This window comes from Heptranchias perlo, chromosome 21 (assembly GCF_035084215.1).
Source record: "Heptranchias perlo isolate sHepPer1 chromosome 21, sHepPer1.hap1, whole genome shotgun sequence".
Lineage (NCBI taxonomy): Eukaryota > Metazoa > Chordata > Chondrichthyes > Hexanchiformes > Hexanchidae > Heptranchias > Heptranchias perlo.
In genome coordinates, this window is record NC_090345.1 from 1,542,163 (window position 1) to 1,556,307 (window position 14,145).

At 47.0% G+C, this 14,145-nt stretch overlaps 1 protein-coding gene across 5 annotated transcripts in view; it reads left to right on the forward strand.

Moving 5' to 3' along the window:
• LOC137339899 (cytosolic purine 5'-nucleotidase) overlaps positions 1-14,145 on the forward strand; it is a 143,761-nt gene that overhangs the window by 110,329 nt on the left and 19,287 nt on the right. For all 5 annotated transcript variants that reach the window (XM_068001947.1, XM_068001948.1, XM_068001945.1 and 2 more), the window contains one exon: positions 11,661-11,837. In XM_068001947.1, the coding sequence (XP_067858048.1) occupies positions 11,661-11,837 (177 nt within the window). The remainder of the gene's footprint in view (positions 1-11,660; positions 11,838-14,145) is intronic.

The window sequence follows — 14,145 nt, forward strand, 5'->3', positions numbered from 1 at the left end:
GAAGCTCTTTGGATTCACCTTTGCCTGATCTGCCAAAGCAATCTCATGTCCCCTTTTTGCCCTCCTGATTTCTCTCTTAACTCTACTCCGGCAATCTCTATACTCTTCAAGGGATCCACTTGATCCCAGCTGCCTATGCATGTCATATGCCTCCTTCTTCTTTTTGACTAGTGCCTCAATCTCCCGAGTCATCCAAGGTTCCCTACTTCTACCAGTCTTGCCCTTCACTTTATAAGGAATGTGCTTACCCTGAACCCTGGTTAACACACTTTTGAAAGCCTCCCACTTACCAGACGTCCCTTTGCCTGCCAACAGACTCTCCCAATTAACTTCTGAAAGTTCATGTCTAATACCATCAAAATTGGCCTTTCCCCAATTTAGAATTTAAACTTTTGGGCCAGACCTATCCTTCTCCATAGCTATCTTAAAACTAATGGAATTATGATCACTGGTCCCAAAGTGATCCCTCACCAACACTTCTGTCACCTGCCCTTCCTTATTTCCCAAGAGGAGGTCAAGTTTTGCCCCCTCTCTAGTCGGGCCATCCACATACTGAATGAGAAATTCCTCCTGAATACACTCAACAAATTTCTCTCCATCCAAGCCCCTAATGCTATGGCTGTCCCAGTCAATGTTGGGAAAGTTAAAGTCCCCTACTATTACCACCCTATTTTTCTTGCAGCTGTCTGTAATCTCCTTACATATTTGCTCCTCAATTTCCCGTTGACTATTTGGGGGTCTGTAGTACAATCCTATCAAAGTGATCTCTCCCTTCTTATTTTTCAGTTCTACCCATATAGACTCAGTGGGCGAACCCTCGGATATATCCCCTCTCACTACTGCCGTGATGTTCTCCCTAATCAAGAACGCAACTCCCCCTCCTCTCTTACCTCCTGCTCTATCTTTCCTATAGCATCTGTACCCTGGAACATTGAGCTGCCAGTCCTGCCCCTCCCTTAGCCATGTTTCAGTAATAGCTATAACATCCCAGTCCCATGTACCCATCCATGCCCTGAGTTCATCTGCCTTGCCCATCAGACTTCTTGCATTGAAATAAATGCAGTTTAATCTGGACTTCCCTTGGTCTTTGCCCTGCTTTCTCAGACCATCTGTCCGGTCATGTTCTGTACACTCTCCCTTACTGCCTTTTGTTTCTGTCACCACTTTATTTCCCACTGACTTCCTGCATCGGTTCCCATCCCCCTGCCACATTAGTTTAAACCCTCCCCAACAGCACTGGCAAACACTCCCCCTAGGACATTGGTTCCAGTCCTGCCCAGATGCAGACCGTCCAATTTGTACTGGTCCCACCTCCCCCAGAACCGGTTCCAATGGCCCAGGAATTTGAATCCCTCCCTCTTGCACCATCTCTCAAGCCACGTATTCATCTTAGCTATCCTGTCATTCCTACTCTGACTAACCCGTGGCACTGGTAGCAATCCTGAGATTACTACCTTTGAGGTCCTACTCTTTAGTTTAACTCCTAACTCCCTAAATTCAGCTTGTAGGACCTCATCCTGTTTTTTACCTATATCGTTGGTGCCTATATGCACCACGACAACTGGCTGTTCACCCTCCCCCTCCAGAATGTCCTGCAGCCGCTCCGAGACATCCTTGACCCTTGCACCAGGGAGGCAACATACCATCCTGGAGTCTCGGTTGCGTCCGCAGAAACGCCTGTCTATTCCCCTTACAGTCGAGTCCCCTATCACTATAGCTCTGCCACTCTTTTTCCTGCCCTCCTGTGCAGCAGAGCCAGCCACGGTGCCATGAACCTGGCCACTGCCACCTTCCCCTGGTGAGCCATCTCCCCCAACAGTATCCAAAACGGTATACCTGTTTTGGAGGGAGATGACCGCAGGGGACCCCTGCACTGCCTTCCTACTCTTCCTCTGTCTGTTGGTCACCCATTCACTATCTCCCTCAGTAATTTTTATCTGCGGTGTGACCAACTCACTGAACGTGCTATCCACGACTTTCTCAGCATCGTGGATGTTCCAAAGTGAGTCCATCCGCAGCTCCAGAGCCGTCAAGCGGTCAAACAATAGCTGCAGCTGGACACACTTCCCGCAGGTGAAGGAATCAGGGATACAGGAAGGAGCCCTGAATTCCCACATCCCACAAGAGGAACATGACACGGGTCTGGGATCTCCTGCCATGACTTAACCCTTAAATTAGCTTAAGAACAATTACAATGTCAAGAGAAAAAAAAAGGAAAGAAAAACTACTTACCACTCCCTTTAAGGAGTTTACTCCTTTAAATTGTTCTCAATTTAGAGAATGTTAACTACACTAGGGACCTTGATTCACTATAAAATAAACGCTACTTCCTATAAGACCTGCAGACCTTCCCTTTCCTTTTACTTTAGTTACTGTAGATAAGTAGAAATACTCACCTGAACCTACTCACCAATCAGGTGCCTCCCCTGTGTCGCGTCCCGATCTGATTCCTGACGTCACTTCGAACTCGGTCGCAGCTCCGCTCGGCTCGGCTCCTCTCAGCTGTTCTCAGCGCTCTGAAATCCCGCCTTTTATCGGACGCTCCCTCCGCTCCGCTCGGCTCCTCTCAATCTTATATGTTTCAATAAGATCGCCTCTCATTCTTCTGAACTCCAATGAGTAGAGTCCCAATCTACTCCACCTCTCCTCATATGTCCGCCCCCTCATCCCCGGGATTAACCGAGTGAACCTTCTTTGTACTGCCTCGAGAGCAAGTATGTCTTTTCTTAAGTATGGAGACCAAAACTGCAGTATTCCAGGTGCGGTCTCACCAATACCTTATATAACTGCAGCAATACCTCCCTGTTTTTATATTCTATCCCCCTAGCAATAAAAGCCAACATTCCGTTGGCCTTCTTGATCACCTGCTGCACCTGCATACTAACTTTTTGATTTTCTTGCACTAGGACCCCCAGATCCCTTTGTACTGCAGTACTTTCCAGTCTCTTGCCATCAAGAAAATAATTTGCTCTCTGGTTTTTCCTGCCAAAGTGCATAACCTCACATTTTCCAATATTGTATTGCATCTGCCAAATCTCCGCCCACTCACCCAGCCTGTCTATATCCCCCTGCAGGTTTTTTATGTCCTCCTCACTCTCTACCTTCCCTCCCATCTTTGTATCATCTGCAAACTTCGATATGTTGCAAACGGTCCCCTCCTCCAAATCGTTAATATAGATCGCAAAGAGTTGGGGACCCAGCACCGACCCCTGCGGAACACCACTGGTTACTGGTTGCCAGTCCAAGAATGAACCATTTATCCCAACTCTCTGCTTCCTGTTCGATAACCAATCCTCCACCCATGCCAGAATATTACCCCCAATCCAGTGATTCTTTATCTTGAGCAATAATCTTTTATGTGGCACCTTGTCGAATGCCTTCTGGAAGTCTAAATACACTACGTCCACTGGTTCCCCTTTATCCACCCTGTACGTTATGTCCACAAAGAACTCAAGCAAATTTGTCAGACATGACTTCCCCTTCGTAAAGCCATGCTGACTTTGTCCTATTAAATTATGTTTGTCCAAATGTTCTGTTACTGTCTCCTTAATAATAGACTCCAAAATTTTACCCACCACAGATGTTAGGCTAACTGGTCTATAATTTCCAGCCTTCTGTCTACTACCCTTTTTAAATAAGGGTGTTACATTAGCAGTTTTCCAATCTGCCGGGACCTTTGCCGAGTCCAGAGAATTTTGGAAAATGATTACCAAAGCATCCACAATCCCTACTGCCACTTCCCTCAAGACCCTCGGATGTAAGCCATCAGGTCCAGGGGATTTATCCGCCTTGAGTCCCATTAATTTACTAAGTACCAATTCCTTAGTGATTTTAATCGTATTTAGCTCCTCCCCCCCAGAGCCCCCTGTTTGTCCAGTGTTGGGATATTCTTAGCGTCCTCTACCGTAAAGACTGAAACAAAATATTTGTTCAGCATTTTTGCCATCTCCATGTTTCCCACCATTAATTTCCCGGTCTCATCATCTAAGGGACCTACGTTTGCCTTAGCCACCCTTTTTCTTTTTATAAAAAGAAGGGTGGCTAAGGCAAACTCTTGCTATCTGTTTTTATACTTTTTGCTAATTTATTTTCATAATCTATCTTCCCTTTCTTAATCAATCCTTTAGTTACTTTTTGCTGTCTTTTGAAAACTTCCCAATCTTCTATCCTCCCACTAAGTTTGGCTACCATATATGTCCTTGTTTTTAGTTGGATACTGTCCTTAATTTCTTTACTTAGCCACGGATGGCTGTCATTTCTTTTACACCCTTTTTTCCTCAGTGGAATATTTTTGTTTTGAAAGTTTTAAAATAACTCCTTAAATGAACACCACTGCTCATGTACCGTCTTACCCCTTAATCTATTTTCCCAGTCCACTTTAATCAATTCCGCCCTCATACCATCATAGTCTCCTTTATTCAAGCTCAGTACGCTTGTTTGAGAACCAACCTTCTCACCCTCTAATTGGATATGGAATGTAACCATGTTATGATCACTCATTCCAAGGGGATCCTTAACTAGGACATTATTAATTAATCCTGGCTCATTACACAGGACCAGGTCCAAGGTTGCTTGCCCCCTTGTCGGATCAGTTACATACTGCTCAAGAAATCCATCCCTAATACACTCAATAAACTCTTCCTCAAGGCTGCCCTGCCCAATTTGATTTGTCCAGTTAATATGATAGTTAAAATCCCCCATAATTATAGCTGTTCCCTTATTACATGCCCCGACTATTTCCTGATTAATACTTCTTCCAGCAGAGTTGCAACTATTAGGAGGCCTATATACTACGCCCACTAGCATTTTTTTCCCCTTATTATTCCTTATCTCCACCCAAACTGTTTCGTTATCCTGATCCTTGGTCCCAATATCATTTCTCTGTATTACAGTGATTCCTTCCTTTATTAACATAGCCACCCCACCTCCCCTTCCCTCCTGCCTGTCCTTCCTGATTGTTAAATACCCTGGCATATTTAATTCCCAGTCGTTGTCACCCTGCAGCCATGTTTCTGTAATGGCCACAAGATCATACCCATACGTAGTTATTTGTGCCGTTAACTCGTCCATTTTGTTACGAATGCTACGTGCATTCAGATAAAGAACTTTCAAATATGTTTTGTGACACTTAGTTCCTGCTTTTTCCTTCTTGTCCCGATGTTTGTCCTGGATCTCCTTCATCTCCTCTGCGTACTTGCTGAAGGTGCTGCCGAACTTGGATAGGTCCTTCCTACCCACTCTATCCAGGCCCCTCATAATTTTATACACCTCAATTAAATCTCCCCTCAGCCTCCTTTGTTCCAAAGAAAACAACCCCAGCCTATCCAATCTTTTCTCTTAACTAAATTTCTCCAGCCCTGGCAACATCCTCGGAAATCTCCTCTGTACCCTTTCTCGTGCAATTACATCTTTCCTGTAATGTGGTGACCAGAATTGTACGCAGTACTCTGGCTGTGGCCTAACTAGTGTTTAATACAGTCCCAGCATAACCTCCCAGCTCATATATTCTGCTTCCACTAATAAAGGAAAGTATCCCGTATGCCTTTTTAACCACCTTATCTACCTGTCCTGCTACATTCAGGGATCTGTGGACATGCACTCCAAGGTCCCTCACTTCCTCTACACCTCTCAGTATCCTCCCATTTATTGTGTATTCCCTTGCCTTGTTTGCCCTCCCAAAATGCATTACCTCACACTTCTCCGGATTGAATTCCATTTGTCACTTTTCTGCCCACCTGACCAGTCCATTGATATCTTCCTGCAGACTACAGCTTTCCACTTAACTAGCCAATTTTTGTATCATCTGCAAACTTCTTGATCAAGCCCCCCACATTCAAATCCAAATCATTAATATATATCACAAAAAACAAGGGACCCAGTACCGAGACTTGCGGGACCCCACTGGAAACAGCCTTCCAGTCACAAAAAAACCCGTCAACCATTACCCTTTGCTTCCTGTCACTGAGCCAATTTTGGATCCAACTTGCCACTTTCCCTTGGATCCCATGGGCTTTTACGTTTTTGATCAGTCTGCCATGTGGGACCTTGTCAAAAGCCTTGCTAAAATCCATGTAGATTACATCAAACATGCTACCCTCATCGACCCTTCTTGTTACCTCCTCAAACAATTCAATCAAGTTAGTCAGACATGACCTTCCCGTGACAAATCCATGCTGACTGTCCTTGATTAACCTGTACCTTTCTAAATGATGATTTATGCTGTCCCTCAGAAATGATTCCAATAATTAGCCCACCACCGAGGTTAGACAGACGGGCCTATAATTACTCCGTCTATCCTTTTCTCCCTTTTTAAATAATGGTACAACGTTAGCAATCCTCTGATCCTCCAGCACCACACCTGTATCCAGTGAGGATTGGAAAATGATGGTCAGAGCCTCCGCTATTTCCTCTCTTGCTTCTTTTAACAACCTGGGATACATTTCATCTGGGCCTGGTGATTTATCTACTTTCAAAGATGCTAAACTCCTTAATACTTCCTCTCTCATTATGTTTATCCCATCCAATATTTCACACTCTTCCTCCTTAACTACAATCTCTGCATCATCCCTCTCTTTTATGAAGACAGATGCAAAATATTCATTAAGAACCATACCCACATCTTCCGCCTCCATACGTAGGTTATCTATTTGATCTCTAATAGGCCCTACTCTTTCCTTAGTTATCGTCTTGCTCTTAATGTATTTATAAAACATCTTTGGGTTTACCTTGATTTTACTTGCCAGTATTTTTTCATGCCCTGTCTTTGCTTTCTCAATTTCCTTTTTAATTTCACCCCTGCACTTTCTATACTCCTCTAGGCTTTCTGTAGTATTGAGTTCTCGGTGTCTGACATAAGCTTTCCTTTTTTGCCTTATCTTTCCCTGCGTGCACCTTGTCGTCCAGGGGGCTCTAAATTTGGCAGCCCCACCCTTTTACTTTGTGGGAACATGTTTACTCTGAACCCCTTGAATCTTCCCCTTGAATGCCTCCCACTGCTCTGACACTGATTCATCTTCAAGTAGCTGTTTCCAGTTTATTTCTGCTAAATCACTTTTAGCTTAGTAAAATTGGCCTTTCCCCAATTGAGAACTTTAACTCCTGTTCTATCTTTGTCCTTTTCCATAACTATGCTAAAACTAACTGAATTATGATCACTACCACCAAAATGCTCTCCCACTGATACTCCTTCCACCTGCCCAGCCTCATTTCCTAAAACTAAATCCAGAACTGCCCCCCTCTCTTGTTGGGCTTGCTATGTACTGGCTAAAAAAGTTCACCTGAATGCAATTTAAGAATTCTGCACCCTCTATACCTTTTGCTCTGTTTGTGTCCCAGTTAATACTCGGGTAGTTGAAATCCCCGACTATTACTGCCCTATTGTTTCTGCACTTCTCAGAAATGTGCCTACATATTTGTTCTTCTATCTCCCTCTGGCTGTTTGGGGGTCGATAATTCACTCCCAGCCGCACCCTGTAATATACAGTGATAAACTCGCACCCACCCTGTCGTGCAGTGATAAACTTGCCCTCACCCTGTCATGTGCAGTGATAAACTTGCTCCCACCCTGTCGTGTACAGTGATAAACTTGCCCTCACCCTGTCGTGTGCAGTGATAAACTCGCCCCCTCCCTGTCGTGTACAGTGATAAACTTGCTCCCACCCTGTCGTGTACAGTGATAAACTCGCCCCCTCCCTGTCGTGTACAGTGATAAACTTGCTCCCACCCTGTCGTGTACAGTGATAAACTCGCACCCACCCTGTCGTGCAGTGATAAACTCGCCCCCTCCCTGTCGTGTACAGTGATAAACTCACCCCCACCCTGTCGTGTACAGTGATAAACTTGCCCTCACCCTGTCGTGTACAGTGATAAACTTGCTCCCACCCTGTCGTGTACAGTGATAAACTCGCACCCACCCTGTCGTGTAGTGATAAACTCGCCCCCACCCTGTCGTGTACAGTGATAAACTCGCCCCCACCCTGTCGTGTACAGTGATAAACTCGCCCCCACCCTGTCGTGTACAGTGATAAACTTGCCCTCACCCTGTCGTGTGCAGTGATAAACTCGCCCCCTCCCTGTCGTGTACAGTGATAAACTCGCCCCCTCCCTGTCGTGTACAGCGATAAACTCGCCCCATCCCTGTCGTGTACAGTGATAAACTCGCCCCCTCCCTGTCGTGTACAGCGATAAACTCGCCCCCTCCCGGTCGTGTACAGCGATAAACTCGCCCCCTCCCTGTCGTGTACAGCGATAAACTCGCCCCCTCCCGGTCGTGTACAGCGATAAACTCGCCCCCTCCCTGTCGTGTACAGCGATAAACTCGCCCCCTCCCTGTCGTGTACAGCGATAAACTCGCCCCCTCCCTGTCGTGTACAGCGATAAACTCGCCCCCTCCCTGTCGTGTACAGTGATAAACTCGCCCCCTCCCGGTCGTGTACAGCGATAAACTCGCCCCCTCCCTGTCGTGTACAGTGATAAACTCGCCCCCTCCCTGTCGTGTACAGTGATAAACTCGCCCCCTCCCTGTCGTGTACAGTGATAAACTCGCCCCCTCCCTGTCGTGTACAGTGATAAACTCGCCCCCTCCCTGTCGTGTACAGTGATAAACTCGCCCCCTCCCTGTCGTGTACAGCGATAAACTCGCCCCCTCCCGGTCGTGTACAGCGATAAACTCGCCCCCTCCCTGTCGTGTACAGTGATAAACTCGCCCCCTCCCGGTCGTGTACAGTGATAAACTCACCCCCACCCTGTCGTGTACAGTGATAAACTCCCCCCTCCCTGTCGTGTACAGTGATAAACTCCCCCCTCCCTGTCGTGTACAGTGATAAACTCCCCCCTCCCTGTCGTGTACAGTGATAAACTCGCCCCCTCCCTGTCGTGTACAGTGATAAACTCCCCCCTCCCTGTCGTGTACAGTGATAAACTCGCCCCCTCCCTGTCGTGTACAGTGATAAACTCACCCCCACCCTGTCGTGTACAGTGATAAACTCCCCCCTCCCGGTCGTGTTCAGTGATAAACTCGCCCCCCACCCTGTCGTGTACAGTGATAAACTCCCCCCTCCCTGTCGTGTACAGTGATAAACTCGCCCCCTCCCTGTCGTGTACAGTGATAAACTCGCCCCCACCCTGTCGTGTACAGTGATAAACTCCCCCCTCCCTGTCGTGTAGTGATAAACTCACCCCCACCCTGTCGTGTACAGTGATAAACTCGCCCCCACCCTGTCGTGTACAGTGATAAACTCACCCCCACCCGGTCGTGTACAGTGATAAACTCGCCCCCTCCCGGTCGTGTACAGTGATAAACTCCCCCCTCCCTGTCGTGTACAGTGATAAACTCGCCCCCTCCCTGTCGTGTACAGTGATAAACTCGCCCCCTCCCTGTCGTGTACAGCGATAAACTCACCCCCACCCTGTCGTGTACAGTGATAAACTCGCCCCCTCCCTGTCGTGTACAGCGATAAACTCGCCCCCACCCTGTCGTGTACAGCGATAAACTCACCCCCTCCCTGTCGTGTACAGTGATAAACTCCCCCCTCCCTGTCGTGTACAGTGATAAACTCCCCCCACCCTGTCGTGTACAGCGATAAACTCACCCCCTCCCTGTCGTGTACAGCGATAAACTCGCCCCCTCCCTGTCGTGTACAGTGATAAACTTGCCCCCTCCCTGTCGTGTACAGTGATAAACTCCCCCCTCCCTGTCGTGTACAGTGATAAACTCCCCCCTCCCTGTCGTGTACAGTGATAAACTCGCCCCCTCCCTGTCGTGTACAGCGATAAACTCCCCCCTCCCTGTCGTGTACAGTGATAAACTCCCCCCTCCCTGTCGTGTACAGTGATAAACTCCCCCCTCCCTGTCGTGTACAGTGATAAACTCGCCCCCACCCTGTCGTGTACAGTGATAAACTCGCCCCCTCCCTGTCGTGTACAGTGATAAACTCGCCCCCTCCCTGTAGTGTACAGCGATAAACTCGCCCCCTCCCTGTCGTGTACAGTGATAAACTCGCCCCCTCCCTGTTGTGTACAGTGATAAACTCGCCCCCTCCCTGTCGTGTACAGTGATAAACTCGCCCCCTCCCTGTCGTGTACAGTGATAAACTCGCCCCCACCCTGTAATGTCTGAGGGATTCTCAAGTTGAACAGTCCCCTGTTCGAGTGTAGTGTCTTGATGTCCAGTCATCCAGCACCTTACTCAGCTATCCACCCCGTCACTCATAAGAACATAAGAAATAGGAGCAGGAGTAGGCCAATCGGCCCCTCGAGCCTGCTTCGCCATTCAATAAGATCATGGCTGATCTGATCCTAACCTCAAATCTAAATTCATGTCTAATGTCCTGCCCGCTCCCCGTAACCCCTAATTCCCTTTACTTCTAGGAAACTGTCTATTTCTGTTTTAAATTTATTTAATGATGTAGCTTCCACAGCTTCCTGGGCCAGCAAATTCCACAGACCTACTACACTCTGAGTGAAGAAGTTTCTCCTCTTCTCAGTTTTGAAAGAGCAGCCCCTTATTCTAAGATTATGCCCCCTCGTTCTAGTTTCACCCATCCTTGGGAACATCCTTACCGCATCCAACCGATCAAGCCCCTTCACAATCTTATATGTTTCAATAAGATCGTCTCTCATTCTTCTGAACTCCAATGAGTCGAGTCCCAATCTACTCAACCTCTCCTCATATGTCCACCCCCTCATCCCCGGGATTAACCGAGTGAACCTTCTTTGTACTGCCTCGAGAGCAAGTATGTCTTTTCTTAAGTATGGACACCAAAACTGTATGCAGTATTCCAGGTGCGGTCTCACCAATACCTTATATAACTGCAGCAATACCTCCCTGTTTTTATATTCTATCCCCCTAGCAATAAAAGCCAACATTCCGTTGGCCTTCTTGATCACCTGCTGCACCTGCATACTAACTTTTTGATTTTCTTGCACTAGGACCCCCAGATCCCTTTGTACTGCAGTACTTTCCAGTTTCTCGCCATTAAGATAATAACCTGCTCTCTGATTTTTCTGCCAAAGTGCATAACCTCACATTTTCCAATATTGTATTGCATCTGCCAAATCTCCGCCCACTCACCCAGCCTGTCTATATCCCCTTGTAGGTTTTTTATGTCCTCCTCACTCTCTACTTTCCCTCCCAACTTTGTATCATCTGCAAACTTTGATATGTTACACTCTGTCCGCTCCTCCAAATCGTTAATATAGATTGTAAAGAGTTGGGGACCCAGCACCGACCCCTGCGGAACACCACTGGCTACAGGTTGCCAGTCCGAGAATGTACCATTAATCCCAACTCTCTGCTTCCTGTTAGATAACCAATCCTCCACCCATGCCAGAATATTACCCCCAATCCAGTGATTCTTTATCTTGAGCAATAATCTTTTATGTGGCACCTTGTCGAATGCCTTCTGGCACACACACCCTGTAAATAATCTACTGCAACTATTCTTGTATCTGGAACTTTGTCTCCATAGTTCAACAACAGCAGCTTTTTATGGGTGTAAAATCATTCCAGTGATTTATTGTTGGAATTTTACTATTTGCCAAGAAATGCTCCGTGACCTGAATGGAGTTTCGAGGGAGGGATCAATGTAAGAATAGATTGGAGTGTAAGTCAGTCATTCCTGAATATATTTCCACCCTTGCTGTGTTCTCACTCCTTGTAGAAAGTCACTCACGATATGGACATGTGCTACGGAATGATGGGGAGCCTGTTCCGCAGTGGCTCCCGACAGACTCTGTTTGCCAGTCAGGTGATGCGGTATGCAGATCTCTATGCAGCCTCCTTCATCAACCTCCTGTACTACCCGTTCAGCTACCTGTTCCGTGCTGCCCACATCTTGGTAAGTAAGAGCATAAGAAAATAACATAAGAAATAGGAGCAGGAGTAGGCCATACGGCCCCTCGAGCCTGCTCCCCATTCAATCAGATCATGGCTGAACTTCTACCTCAACTCCACTTTCCCACCTGATCCCCAAATCCCTTGATTCCGCTAGAGGCCAAAAATCTATCGATCTCAGTCTTGAATATACTCAACAACTGAGCATCCACAGTCCTCTGGGGTAGAGAATTCCAATGATTCCCAACCCTCCCAACCTTCCACATCTCGGTCCTGAATGGCCAACCTCTCATCTTGAGACTATGACCCCTAGGTTTAGACTCTCCAGCCAGGGGAAACAGCCTCTCAGCTTCTACCCTGTCAAGCCCTCTAAGAATTTAAGGATTCTATAGTTAGGGGAGCAGACAGACAGGCGTTTCTGCGGCTGCAGACGTGAGTCCAGGATGATATGTTGCCTCCCTGGTGCCAGGGTCAAGGATGTCACTGAGTGGCTGCAGAACATTCTGGAGGGGGAGGGTGAACATCCAGAGGTCGTGGTCCATATCGGTACCAACGACATAGGTAGAAAGAGGGATGAGGTCCTGCAGGAAGATTTTAAGGAGTTAGGGAAGAGAAGAGCAGGACCTGAAAGATAGTAATCTCCAGATTACTCATGGTGCCACACGCACTCGCGAGTATAGAAATAGGAGAGAGCAGATACATGCGTGGCAGGAGGGAGGGCTTTAGATTCCTGGGGCATTGGGACCAGTTCTAGGGGAGGTGGGACCTGTACAAGCCGGATGGGTTGCACCTCAACAGGGCTGGGACCAATATCCACGTGGGGAGGTTTGCTAGTGCTATTGGAGAGGGTTTAAACTAGCTTGGCAAGGGGATGGGGACCTGAGTGTAGATTCAGTCAGGACAGAATCAGAACTGGAAATGGAAGGCAGAAAATTAGTAAGTGACTTAGGAAGGCAGAGGAACAAGAGGATAATTAAGGAAAGAGTAGGGCCTATTAGATACCAAAAAGGTAACCTATGTGTGGAGGCGGAAGATGTTGGTATGGTTCTTAATGAATACTTTGTGTCTGTCTTCACAAAAGAGAGGGACATGCATACATTGTAGTTAAGGAGGAGGAGTGTGAAATATTGGATGGGATAAACATAATGAGAGAGGAAATATTAAGGGGATTAGCATCTTAGAAAGTAGATAAATCACCAGGCCAGGATGAAATGTGTCCCAGGCTGTTAAAAGAAGCCAGGGAGGAAATAACGGAGGCTCTGACCATCATTTTCCAATCCTCACTGGATACACGGTGGATTGGAGGACTGCTAACATTGTACCATTGTTTAAAAAAGGAGCGAGGGATAGACCAAGTAATTATAGGCCAGTCAGTCTAACCTCGGTGGTGGGCTAATTATTGGAATCAATTCTGAGGGACAGGATAAACTGTCACTTAGAAAGGCACGGAGTAATCAAGGACAGTCAGCATGGATTTGTTAAGGGAAGGTCGTGTCTGACTAACTTGATTGAATTTTTTGAGGAGGTAACAAGGAGGGTGGATGAGGGTAGTGCATCTGATGTAGTCCATGTGGATTTTAGCAAGGCTTTTGACGAGGTCCCACATGGCAGACTGGTCAAAAAAGTAAAGGCCCATGGGATCCAAGGGAGAGTGGCAAGTTGGATCCAAAATTGGCTCAGTGACAGGAAGCAAAGGGTAATGGTCAACGGAAGGATGTTTCCAGTGGTGTCCCGCTGGGCTAAGTACCAGGTCCCTTGCTTTTTGTGGTCTATATTAATGATTTGGACTTAAATTTAGGGGGCATGATTAAGAAGTTTGCAGATGTTACAAAGATAGACCGTGTGGTTGATAGTGAGGAGGAAAGCTGTAGACTGCAGGAAGATATCAATGGACTGGTCAGGTGGGCAGAAAGTGGCAAATGGAATTCAATCCGGAAAAGTGTGAGGTAATGCATTTGGGGAGGGCAAACAAGGCAAGAGAATACACAATAAATGGGAGGACACTGAAAAGCGTAGAGGAAGTGAGGGACCTTGGAACGCATGTCCACAGATCCCTGAAGATAGCAGGACAGGTAGATCATAGAATAGAATCATAGAAAATGTACGGCACAGGAGGAGACCATTCGGCCCATCGTGTCCGTGCCGGCCGAAAACGAGCCACCCAGCCTAATCCCACTTTCCAGCACTTGGTCCATAGCCTTGTAGGTCACTTCAGGTGCACATCCAGGTACTTTTTAAATGAGTTGAGGGTTTCTGCCTCTACCACCCTCTCAGGCAATGAGTTCCAGACCCCTACCACCCTCTGGGTGAAA